Source organism: Rana temporaria, chromosome 3 (genome assembly GCF_905171775.1).
Source record: "Rana temporaria chromosome 3, aRanTem1.1, whole genome shotgun sequence".
NCBI classification, from domain to species: domain Eukaryota; kingdom Metazoa; phylum Chordata; class Amphibia; order Anura; family Ranidae; genus Rana; species Rana temporaria.
Window position 1 is genome coordinate 204495741 of NC_053491.1, and position 13562 is coordinate 204509302.

Below are 13562 nucleotides of genomic sequence, written 5' to 3' on the forward strand. Positions count from 1 at the left end.
TTTATCAGAGGCATATTTTCAGTAAGCCATATGCTAAAGCTAACTTTTGGCATGCAAATACAATATATAACCTGATCTTTTAGGAAAAATATAAACAAAGTTAAAATGAAGTTGCCTCAAGTAAATAGGTACGTGTGTCAATCCCTAAATGTACGTGCACCCATGAAATGGTGACAACTTGAGTTAGGCAATTGTTACATCACTGGCTTCACACATAGGGTAAGATATTCTAAGAAGTTTATTATTAATTTAATAATTTGAGCCTGTGTTCACTTTCACTTAAAAGTTCAAACACTCCTGTGCTCAGACAGGGGTACATCTACTGGTGTCATGGCATGTAAAGTTTCAGCCTTCTCAGATTGGGGAGTCTTCAACAAACTGCAAAAACACACAGGAGGGTGCAAACATCTAGTGCATTACAACCACAGATATTTATTAAAATTCAAATACAATAACATATTCACAAATAACACAAACAACGGCTGGAATTTTTATTCGTTTTGCCTGCTCAGTCTAAAAAAATATGGGATTCCTTTACACATGAAAGGACGATTGAAAACAATGTAGCTTTATTGGGCTAAATTAAAAAATTAATTAATTCCATACTATTTTGCTGCAAATGTCTGTAATTACTATTTTTACATTGTAAGAAGAAGAAAAAATTAAAACTTTGCTTTCAAACTCTTTCAAGGTATTATTAGGAATGTGCTTATCATGGCTGATTTGTTACATTTTGACGTACTACAACATTTTCCCAAGAGACCCAGTAAATTATGGATTTGCTGCTCGGACTGATATTAACACTGATGCCATAATCAATTCACCTTGGTTTCATATTCCATATCCAGGTATGTTTGATTCTACAATTCTGGGTAAACACACAAACAAAATCTCCTGTCTCCCTTTTTTAAGTCAGCGTTAGATATCTGTTGTGTTGTTCAAACGTATTAATGTGAAATTGTAGAAATATACATTTTCGAATTATGGCAATGTGAGTCAAGTGCTTGTGTTTAGCAGATAATTTTTTAATTTTTTTTATTTATTACTTCAACTATGACACAGCTTCATCTAGAAGTATAATACACAAATATGGATGCAAAAACAAAAAAATGGAAATAATGCTGCATACACACGACCGGTTTTCATGACGTAAAAAATGCAAATTTTTTAAATTGTCATTAAAAACGATCTTGTGTAGGCTCCAGAGCATTTTTCTCAACGAGAAAAATGGGCATTAAAAATTTAGAACATGCTCTAAATTTTCTCGTTGTTTTTCACGTTGTCGTTTTTCACGTCGTGAAAAACGGTCATGTGTAGGCTTTAACGATGGGAAAAAACGCGAATGCTCAGAAACCAGTTATGAGACAGGAGCACTCGTTCTGGTAAAACTAGCATTTGTAATGGAGATAGCACATTCGTCACGCTGTAACAGACTGAAAAGCACGAAGACTGAAAAGTGCGAATCGTCTCTCACCAAACTTTTACTAACACGAAATCAGCAAAAGCAGCCCAAAGGGTGGCGCCATCTGAATGGAACTTCCCCTTTATAGTGCCGTCGTACGTGTTGTACGTCACCGCGCTTTACTCAAGCATCTTTTTTCACGATCGTGTGTATGCAATGCAGGCTTAACAATAATCATGTCGAGAAAAACAAAGTTTTTTCTAGGACATTAAAAATGGTCGTGTGTACGCAGCTTTAGATCTTGGTTTTCCATTTCCAAAAATGTCCTGTTTTCCACCTTCGGGCCCACGTTTTTTGCTCTTTGATGAATTAGACTTTTGTGTAACCTGAATGGGTCAGTTTTATTTTAAAATTGTAGGTATTATAGGAATTTCTTTGGATGGATGGTATTTTTTCAAGTATTTTTTTGCCCTTCCATGTAGTAACAGTAGTGCTTCCCCCCACCCTCAGTATTTAATATTTTATTTGTAAAACCATTGAAATTTGATATTGAATTACAACCATAAAGATACAGCAGTTCTCTATGGAATCTACTGTATTTGAAAAGTGGAGAACATCAGAAAGGAGCTATAGAGAAAATAGTCATTTGGATTTTTCAGTATATATTTGAATACCCTTGAGTACAACTGGAATATAGCAACAGTAAAGGAACATTTATCAGTTTTGCCACTTGGTAAAACATTGCTAAACTGAAACAATGAAACAATTAAAGTAAATTCTCTCTTCTGGTACTTGAAATAAAACTGCATTGGAATAAAACACACCTGTGACCACATGTGTTTTAAGTGTAAAACTGTCTCTTATCCTTACATAATTGGCTCAGACCTGTCTGAAATATTTGTAAAAATGGTGCAGTTAGCAGTCCAGGAATGCAAGTGCTGGGGTTTTAAAACCACACAAAACATATAAGAAATATTTTCCAAAAAGAGGAATGAATTGTTTGCCCTAGATTTGTCTTTGGTTCTGTCAAGACTTGCTTTATAACTTTCCCTAATATTTTTGAGAGAGGGTGATCTTTTTACTGCACATGAATAGTTTAGGCTATTATTTTTATATATTAACCACTTAAGCATCGAGCCTCTTTCTGAGATTTGGTGTTTGCAAGTTAAAAACAGATTTTTTTTTGCTAGAAAATTACTCAGAATCACCAAAAATAATATATCTTTTTCTAACACCCTAGAGAATAAAATGGCGGTCGTTGCAATACTTTTTGTCACACCATATTTGCACAGCGGTCTTACAAGCACACTTTTTTTTTTTTATTCTTTATTTTATATATTTTTCTTTCTCAATAGCTCTTCCAAAGGTAAATACAGCTTACATATCATAATACATAATTTTACACTTTAATACACCTTTTACATTATTATTCATTATTCTCCCTAACCACCGATCCCCAGTACCCCTTCCTATCTAATAGCTATGTCATTACATCTTCCTGCTCTCCTAGGCACAGCTTACTCCTAGCACCCCTTCCTCCTATCTCCCAGATAAACCCCCCCCCCCAATAAAACATAAACGAAAAAAAAAAAAAAAAGCCCTTAGTGCTCATCTCTCCCCCCTCCCCCCCCTTCACGGATTTTGCTCCCTATATCTCTCATGGGGGGTCCAAACCTGTCTGTACTTCTCTTCTTGCTCTCTTATACCCATGGTCAAATTCTCTATATGCTGGATTTCTGTTATTCTACCCAGCCATTGTTGTCTTGTCGGCGAAGACGTACTTTTCCACAGAATTGGGATGCAGGCCCTTGCTGCAGTCAATAAATGCCTAAGCAGAGAGTTTTTAAACTTTGCCATGGAGACTGGGAAATCGTACAATAGGTAGGTGGCTGGATTATCCCCCAAATCCACCTCAGTGATTTATTTTATCGTCTCCGCCACCATTTCCCAAAATTCTTTCAATTTAGAGCATTCCCAAAATATGTGTATCATAGGACCCCCTGCTACTCCGCATCGCCAACACTGATCTGACACTTCTGGGAATATTCGTTTTAATGTTACAGGGGTTTTATACCATCTAGTTAAAAATGTATACCCCCCCCTCCTGGTATCTGGAGGCTAACGAAGCCCTATGTGTGAACTTAAATATTTTTGTTTTCTGAATATCTGAGAATTTGGTTCCCAGTTCACTTTCCCATGCTACTATACAAGCACACCTTTTTGAATAAAAAAATAAGACATCAGTAAAGTTAGCCCAATTTTTTTTTTTTATATTGTGATAGATGTTACGCCGAGTAAATTGATACACAACATGTCACACTTAAAAGTTGCGCCTGCTTGTGGAATGGAGACAAACTTTTACCCTTAAAAATCTCCACAGGCGACGTTTAAATAATTCTCACAGGTTGCATGTTTTCAGTTACAGAGGAGGTCTAGGGCTAGAGGTATTGCTCTCACTCTAACGATCATGGCAATACCTCACATGTGTGGTTTGAACACCATTTTTATATGCGGGTGCTGCTCACATATGCGTTCGCTTCTGTCCCCCAGCTAGTCGGGACGGAGCGCTTTAAAAAAAAATAGTTTTTCTTTTTTTTTTTTGGGTCACTTTATTCCTATTACAAGTAATGTAAACATCCCTTGTAATAGAAAAAAGCATGACAGGTCCTCTTAAATATGAGATCTGGGGTAAAAAAAAAAACCTCAAATCTCATATTTAGACTAAAATGCAATTAAAAAAATAAATGTAATTTAAAAAAAAAAAATTCCCTTTAAGAGCATTGGGCGGAAGTTTTGACACTGCTTCTGCCCTGCAATGATATTGAGACGGATGGGAGCCATCTTCCCCTCACTCATCTCCATACCTAGGAAGATAACAGACCCAATCGCCTCCACCACTGCCGACGGCTCTGGTAAGCAGTGGAGGGCACCGGAGAGCTTTGGAAGGGGGGACCTCTCCCGCCACCAATAAAAGTGATCTTGTGGTGTATCCGCCACAGAGACCACTTTTATCTGAAAGAGGAGCGCCCGCTGAAGAAGAGGATTCTGGGGTTATGGTAGCTAGCTGCTACCATAACAACGGTATTTCTCTTCAGAGTACCGACGTATTCCTGGCGGTCCATAAGTGATTAAATGTTGCTTTTGCACAGTGTCAGTTGTAATGCCTGGTACTAGAGTTGGGTAAACGGTTCGGGCCAAGTTTGTTCCAAACATTGCCCAAATTTGCAGGGCATTCGGCATGTGTTCGCCCCACACAGTGCATTCTGAGCCCTGATTGGGCAAAGCTTTGCCCAATCAGGGCGCAGTGAATAGCTGATTGTTAAGAAGCGGGCTGGGAAGCCAGCCCCGGTGTACATAATAACCAGATTATTTATCAGCTGTCAATGGGCTTCCCCGCTGACAGCTGAATAAAAAAAATATATATTTACGGCAACTAAAAAGTGAAAGAAAAACGGCATGGGGTCCCCCCAAAATCCATACCAGACCCTTATCTGAGTATGCAGCTTGGCAAGCCAGGAAAGGGGGGGTGCCCCCTCCTGCACTATACCAGGCCACATGCCATCAACATGAGGGGGTGGGTGCTTTGAGGCAGGTCCTCATCCACACAGCCCTGGGCTGTGGTTGTGTTGGTCTACGTGCAGAGGGCTTATCGGATCCTGGTCCCCCTATGTGAATGAGTATGGGGTACATAGTATTCACCAAAAAAAGTGTCAAAAAGTAATAAAAACACATAGACATAGTTTTTAACAATACCGTATAAAAAATAATGAATGCCTGGCTTTCCGTTTCACAGTTCTTATTTAGATACGGAGCTGAGATACCTGGCGAAGTTATACTACGGACTGGTGCATGCTGGGTCAGTGATGTCACAAGGAGCGGTACCACCAGGCGATGTCACCAGGTGGTCCTGCCCTTACCTATATACAGTAAGAACTGTCAAACGGCAAGCCAGACATTTGGCAGTTGACATCAGAAGGATTTTATTTTTTTCGGATCGGTGGTGGCAGCGCACATTGTGATTGACGATGTATTTACATCGGGGAAACAGTTTTTTTTGTTGTTTTGTTTTTAACCACTTCAGCCCCGGAAGGATTTACCCACTTCCTGACAAGGCCATTTTTTGCAATACGGCACTGCATAGCTTTAATTGACAATTGCGTGGTAGTGCAACGCTATACCCAAACAAAATTTACATCCTTCTTTTCCCACAAATAGAGCTTTCTTCTTCATCAGTTTAGGCCAATATGTATTCTTCATATTTTTGGTAAAAAAATTGCAATAAGTGTATAATGATTGGCTTGCGCAAAAGTTATAGCGTCTACAAAATAGGGGATTTATTTATATATTCAACATTTTTAGTATACATTTTTTTTTGTACTAGTGATCAGCGATTTTTAGCAGGACTGCGACATTGTGGCGGACAGATCGGACACTTTTGGCAATTTTTTTGGAACATTGACAATTTATACAGCGATCAGAGCTAAAAATAGCCACTGATTACTGTATAAATGTCACCGGCAGGGAAGGGGTTAACATTAGGGGGTGATTAAGGGGTTAAGTGTGTCCTAGTGAGGTGTTTCTAACTGTGGGGGAGGAGTGGACTGACAGGGATTAGAGAGAGATCGCTGTTCCTGATCACTAGGAACAGCAGATCTCTCTCAACTTCCCTGACAGAATAGGGATCTGTCTGTTTACATTGACATATCCCCTTTCTGGCTCTCTGAGGAGCGTTCGCTGTCCACGCACATGGGTTCCAGCGTCGTGACGCAGGCGCGCACGTGCTCCCCCTATAGCCCTTAAAGCGGCCTCTGTATAATGGGGAGCCAACCTCCCGCCGTATAATGATGGCAGCTGGTCGGCAAGTAGTAAATAAAGGGATTGTTAAATACTGTCTCTATGTTTATATTACTTTTTGACACTTTTTTGGTGAATGGGTGGGGGTACAATGTACCCCTGACTCATTCACAAAGGGGGAGGTGGGATCTGGGGGCCCCCTTTTTAAAGGGGGCTTCCAGATTTCAATAAGCCCTCTGCCTGCAGACCCGCACAACCACAGCCCAGGGTTTTGCAAAAGAGACCCTTGTCCCCATCAACATTAGGACATGGTGTTTTGGGGTCCCCATGTTGAGGGCATGTGACCCCCCATGTTGAGGGCATGTGGCCTGGTATGGTTCAGCAGTGGGGGCTCGGTCGCCCCCCCTTTCCTGGTCTGCCAGGCTGCGTGTTCAGAAAAGGGTCTGGTATGGATTTTGGGTGACCCCATGCCATTTTCTTATTTTTATTTTGGCATTATGTTCCCCTTAAAATCCATACCAAAACAGAAGGACCCCATGCTGTTTTTTAACATTTTTCTCTTGCTGACAATGGTGTTGTATTGCCGACATTTTAAATGTAATTTCATGCATTTTTTTAGAAAGGTAATTTTTGCTGCAGCATGTTCTATATATGCTACAGATGCGCCACTTTACAGGCAGACTAATGGTTATTGTTGCACTTTTAGCATAATTAAAATAGTTGCTCCTTTAAAAATGATATTTTAAAATAAAAAGTTTTGCATTGATATGTCCCCCAGGATAGTATGCAGGTAGTATCCAGGGTAGTATCCAGGACCCCATACCCTTGTTATGGCCAATTACTGGCATATAAGCCTTTGAAATTGGGACTTTTTATTTTTCAAGTTCGGGTCCCATATACTTTAATAGGGTTCGCCGTTCGGGTCAGAAATTTTTCTCTGTTCTGGAGTTCTGGTGTGAATCGAACAGGGGGGTGTTCGGCCCATCTCTACCTTGTACACACTATAATTTTTTTTTCTACTGACTGCCAGCGGTGATCGGATGCCAATTGGATGCTGGCTTCCCAGCATGTCTGTTTGACAGAAGCCAGTCTCACAACTGACTTCTGTCGAACAGGGAACTGTACACACAGGCTAAAAGTCTACTGGTTCCTAGACATGTGCATTCGTTTTCGTCCGAATGCATTTTCGTCCGAATTTCAGGTATTTTCGTTATCGTTTTAACAAACGATAACGAAAGCACAGAAAACGAAAACTGAAAAATCCGACATAAACAAATGCTTTATTTTCGTTTTCGTTGCGGTCGAATGTGCCTAACATTAACGCTATTAGTCCAATATTATTCTACATAAAGAGAAAAGATTCGACATAGAGAGAAAAGATTTGACATTATAGAAACATGAAGAAGAGTCGAAATAGATTGAAAAGATTTGACATAGAGAGAAAAGATTCGACATAGAGAGAAAAGATTTGACAGAGAGAAAAGATTCAACATAGAGAGACATGAAGATTCGACATAGAGAGACATGAAGATTCGACTAAGGCCCGGTACGCACGAGCAAACATGTACGATGAAAGCGGTCCGTCGGACCGTTTTCACCGTACATGCCTGCCAGAGGGTGTCTGTACGATGGTTGTACTAACCATCGTACAGAAGTCCGCGCGTAAACACTACGCGGGGCGTGTCCGTGTCGTCGCTGCGACGATGACGCGGCGACGTGGGCGGGCCTGCCATTTAAAGGCTTCCACGCATGCGTCGAAGTCATTCGACGCATGCGAGGGACGGCGGGCGCTCAGACATGTACGGTAGGTCTGTACTGACGACCGTACATGTCCGAGCAGGCAGGATTCCAGCAGACGGTTTTAAAACACGTCCAGGAATATTTGTCTGCTGGGAAAAGGCCCGGCGGGCAAATGTTTGCTGGAATTCGGCCCGATCGCGCCTACACACGACCGAACATGTATGCTGAAACTGGCCCGCGGACCAGTTTCAGCATACATGTTTGGTCGTGTGTACAGGGGCCATAGAGAGACATGAAGAGTCAAATTATTATTTTTTTTTTTAAGATTCTGTCGAATCTTATTTTTTTTCTTAGAACATTCGACAGACACCATAAGCCTCAATGACAGATTCTACCTTAATTTGGATTTTCGGACGAATGCATTTTTTTAACCAAAAACAAAATAAATAAAAAACTATTTTGGGAGTAACTAAATACATTTATTTTTCGGACGAAAACGAAATTACGAGACAAAATATTTCAGTGTGCACATGTCTAAGTGGTTCCTGCCAACTGACCATTTTCAACCGATTTTTGGCCCATATGTACCCAGCATTAGTCTAGTCACATATGGGTCTCAGTGGCCCACGGCACACGGCCTATCACCATTCTCAATGACACATCTGCCCATCTTATGGTGACCATAAGGCCGATATAACCCTATTGCACATACTCAATCTTTTTCTTTAATCCTTTACTTTTCTACATAGCAAAAACTGCAGAATTGGATCCACTAGAAACAGGCCTTCAGCTTGAGTTGATGGCATCAGTTTGACATCAGTTTGGGATGCATTGGTAGTGATTACTGGGTAGGTTATGGTCATCCTAAAAAGCATATATGAACTGCTACAGTTCTCTAACTAGTAGGGATGAGCTTCGAGTTTGAGTCAAACTCATTTTCGACTCGAACATTGCCTGTTCGCCTGTTCGGCGAACAACGAACAATTTGGGGTGTTCGCAGCAAATTCGAAAAGCTGCTGAACACCCTGTTAAAGTCTATGGGAGAAATATAAAGTGCTAATTTTAAAGGCTAATATGCAAGTTATTGTCCTAAAAAGTGTTTGGGGACCTGGGTCCTGCCCTAGGGGACATGTATCAATGCAAAAAAAAGTTTTAAAAACGGCCGTTTTTTCGGGAGCAGTGAATTTAATAATGCTTAGAGTGAAACAATAAAAGTGAAATATTCCTTTAAATTTCATACCTAGGGGGGCTGTAAAGTATGCATGTGAAATAGCGCATGTTTCCGGCACTTAGAACGGTCTCTCCACAAAGTGTCATTTCTGAAAGAAAAAAAGTAATTTAAAACCGGACTCGCGGCTATAATGAATTGAAGGCTCCCGGCAATTCAGAGAGAATTCATTCATAAAAAAAAAAGCATGGGGGTCCCCCCGAATGTAATTACCAGGCCCTTCAGGTCTAGTATGGATATTAAGGGGAACCCAGCCGTCAATTTAAAAAAAAATGACATGGGGTTCCCCCCAAATATCCATTCCAGACCCTTCAGGTCTGGTGTGGATTTTAAGGGGAGCTCCACCCCAAATTTAAAAAAAAAATGGCGTGGAGTTCCCCCAAAAATCCACACCAGACCCCTTATCCGAGCACGTAACCTGGCTGGCCGCAGAAAAGAGGGGGGGGACAGAGTGCGCCCCCCTCCTCTCCTGAACCGTACCAGGCCGCATTCCCTCAACATGGGGAGGATGTTGATGGGGACAAGGGCCTCATCCCCACAACCCTGGCCGATGGTTGTGGGGGTCTGTGGGCGGGGGACGAGGTCACGTGACGGGTGGCCCCACCTCACCAATAAAAGAAATGTCACAGCTTCAGCAGCGTCATTCGCCGGGCTGTCTCCGATGGAAACAGGCGGCCGGCGATGCTGCGCTCTGGATCCCGGACGATCTTCTCATCGCTGGACCGGAGAGGAGATCACCCGTCGCAGGATACAGACAACGTTGGAGCAGGGAGCTGGGACCGAGTGAATTACCACCGCTGGATTTTTTATTTATTTTTTATTAATAAAGGAATTTTTTCTACAGTGTGTGTGTGTGTGTTTTTTACAACTATTTACACTTCCTTCGTGAAATGGTAGGGGTACAATGTACCCCATTACCAATTCACATTGGATCTGGGGGTCCCGTTTGTTAAAGGGGTCTTCCAGATTCTGATAAGCCCCCCGCCCGCAGACCCCCACAACCACCGGCTAGGGTTGTGGGGATGAGGCCCTTGTCCCCATCAACATGGGGACATCCATGTTGAGGGCATGTGGCCTGGTACGGTTTATGAGAGGGGGGCACACTCTGTCCCACCCTCTTTTCTGCGGCTGGCCAGGTTACTTGCTCGGATAAGGGGTCTGGTGTGGATTTTTGGGGGAACTCCACACCATTTAAAAAAAAAATAGGGGTGGAGTTCCCCTTAAAATCCACACCAGACCTGAAGGGTCTGGAATGGATATTTGGGGGAACCCCACGTAATTTTTTTTTAAATTGACGGCGGGGTTCCCCTAATATCCATACCAGACCTGAAGGGCCTGGTAATTAAATTTGGGGGGACCTCCACATTTTTTTTTTTTTTTTTATGAATGAATTCTCTCTGAATTGCCAGGAGCCGACAATTCATTATAGCCACGAGTCCGGTTTTAAATGACTTTTTTTCCTTCAGAAATTACACTTTGTGCAGAGACAGTTCTAAGTACTAGAAAAATTCGCTATTTTACATGCATACTTTATAGCCCCCCTAGGTACGAAATTTAAAGGAATATTTCACTTTTATTGTTTCACTCTAAGCATATTTAAATTCACTGCTCCCGAAAAAACGGCCATTTTTAAAACTTTTTTTGTATTGATACATGTCCCCTGGGGCAGGACCCAGGTCCCCAAAAACTTTCTTTGGACAATAACTTGCATATTAGCCTTTAAAATTAGCACTTTAGATTTCAAATGTTCGAGTCCCATAGACTTTAATAGGGTTCTAAAGTTTACACGAACATTTGGTGTGTTCGCAGGTTCTGGTGCGAACCGAACAGGGGGGTGTTCGGCTCATCCCTACTAACTAGTAATTCAATTTCACTAGATTAATAAAGGTCTTTATAATATCTTTAGGAAAGAAAATTAATTCTACAGATTATACTGAAAAATTACAGATACAGTAAAACTCTGGGGTAGTAGGTTTCAGATTGTAATCACTTCGTTTTTAGTTTTTCTTGAGCAGCTGCTTTTAAAATAAAACAGACTGGCTTTTTAGGATTTGCTTCAGGGAAAGTAGCATTCCAGTGACACATTGTACATCTTTAATCCTTTCCTTGTATGGTTCTTGCTAATAGAGATCAGACGTATTCTCACTTAGGTCAATCTACTGATGTTAGCAACATGCACAATATATCAGGATTCCTGTCTTTTGGTGGTCATAGACTGGCATTTGTTTTAGAATAATGGGTAGTGAAGCATATGTCTGTCATCCTTATTGGATCTTCCCAATTTAACCACATGCGTAAAAGCTCTTTTCCCTTCTTTCTGCATGTCAAATGGAATTTTTCTAACCTACAGAAAAAATGCAAAAGACTGCTCCTGATAATCGAAACCAAATTACAGTATCTCTGCACACTCTGCACAGTACAGTACACAGTCATATTATTTTAAAGACATTATACACTTTCAAATGTTTTTGTCTTTGCACCCAGGCGCCTGCAGAGGTGGGGGCGCCGAAGTGCCAGAGTTCTCCCCTCCCTCCTTCTCTCCTTGTTTGTGTCCATCCAGAACTAATGTGTGAGCATAGGGCAGCCCGTCCAGCCTGGCAGTGCTCGGGGGAGGGGCTGCTCCTCTTCCTGACCTTCCAGAGGGTTCCAGTTTTCAGTGGCTGCTGAGTGCTAATGTGCAGGAATGAATTCCTCACACTGGGAGTCTTGGATCCTGCACCAACTCCAGTTGGAATGCCTCCCCCTCCCATCTCTATCTTGGGCTGCACAGAGAGAGAATTGAGGTGAGTCACAGTGTTCAGTGTGCTGTGTGCTGGAGGATAGCATCCCTTTACATGTGCTCTGGGCTGCCCCTGCTCTAGATGTTTTATGGCATGGTAGATTGCATAGGATACACAGCCTATGTCCATTCCTGCGCCTCAGAAGTCCATCCTACAGATGTGATGTATAATGAGATGTACCAAGAGCCCTTTCACACTGACAGTGCTGGGACGTTGGCGGTAAATGGGGAGGAGTTAGTAAAATTACCAGGCCCATGTGGGGTGCCAGAATTATTTCTGCACCCAGGCGCATGTGACCCTAGGATCGGCCCTGCTTACCTTGTAATGATTGGCTCATATATTGTTGCTGCAGTTTGAAATGTTATGGCTGATCGATTCCCCTATAGCCATGTGTTATTGCAGCTCGTCTATTCCTATTCTCAGACAGCGTCTTGTTTTGGGTCACACAGTACACAATGGATGCCTTGTCATTTCCTCTAAGTTGCAAAACAAATATTGGCATGCTAATGTGATGACAGCACATCTCTACCAGCATGGAGAGATGCCTGTTATTTGTTCTGCCATTTTCTGACTGTGTCAGATCCCATTTGTGTTTGTCTCTCGCCTGCAACAGTTTTAGACTGAGAGACTCAGGTATTGTGGGATATGTAGTTTCATCACAGGTTCTCACACTACAGAGAGAGGTCATGCATTTATCTGTGTAATACCTGCCACTTGCTTTATGTTTGAACACAAGCAAAAACTTCTGACACAAGACTGTGAAGATTTACTTTTCTATAGGATGTGAATACAGGGCAGCAAATGACACCATGAAACTACATATGTGATGCACACTTATGCAGGTGAAAAACACAAGGTGCAGGTAGGAAGGTTTATAATGCCTTTGAGGCCTTGTACACACGACCGAACATGTCCGCTGAAACTGGTCCGCGGACCAGTTTCCGCGGACATGTCCGACCGTGTGTAGGGCCTAGCGGACAGTTTTCCGGCCTAGCGGACAGGTTTCCAGCGGTCAAAAGTTTCTTAGCATGCTAAGAAACTTGTCCGGTGGAAACCTGCCTGTCGGACATGTCCGATGGTTAGTACACCTAACCATCGGACCGAAATACCCCGCATGCGTCGAAGTGATTCGTCGCATGTGTGGAAGCATTGAAAATCCTGGTTCGCGCACGTCGCCGCCACGTCACCGCGTTTTCTGTCCGCGGGGAATTTGGTCTGATGGTGTGTACACACATCAGACCAAAACCTCCCAGCAGACATGTCCGATGAAAACGGTCCGCGGACCGTTTTCATCGGACATGCCTGGTCGTGTGTACAAGGCCTAAGAAATTCTCAAGTCAGTAAATCAGCTTACTTTTACTCGGGCATATATGTTAAACATTTAAGGTTTCTGCCAAACCCTGAAAAAAATTCTTACTTGCAAGACCCTGCAGTTGAAAATCCAATAGACTCCCCTATCTAGTAGCCTATGTCTCCTGCTAGAGATGAGCAGACTGCCCTGGGTTCAATTCAAGTATCTTCCTATGGTGGCACACGGAGAAGAGGAACTCTGAATGCAACGAGTCCACCTTTTTTGAAGCCTATTAGAGCCTTTGGCTCTAATCAGGTGCTTCAAAAA

The 13562-nt window shown here is 42.2% G+C and overlaps 1 protein-coding gene across 2 annotated transcripts in view; it reads left to right on the forward strand.

The window, feature by feature from the left end:
• LOC120932057 (solute carrier family 23 member 1-like) overlaps window positions 1–13562 on the forward strand; it is a 210628-nt gene that overhangs the window by 105687 nt on the left and 91379 nt on the right. For both annotated transcript variants that reach the window (XM_040344158.1, XM_040344157.1), the window contains exon 7: window positions 692–848. In XM_040344158.1, coding sequence (XP_040200092.1) covers window positions 692–848 — 157 coding nt within the window. The remainder of the gene's footprint in view (window positions 1–691; window positions 849–13562) is intronic.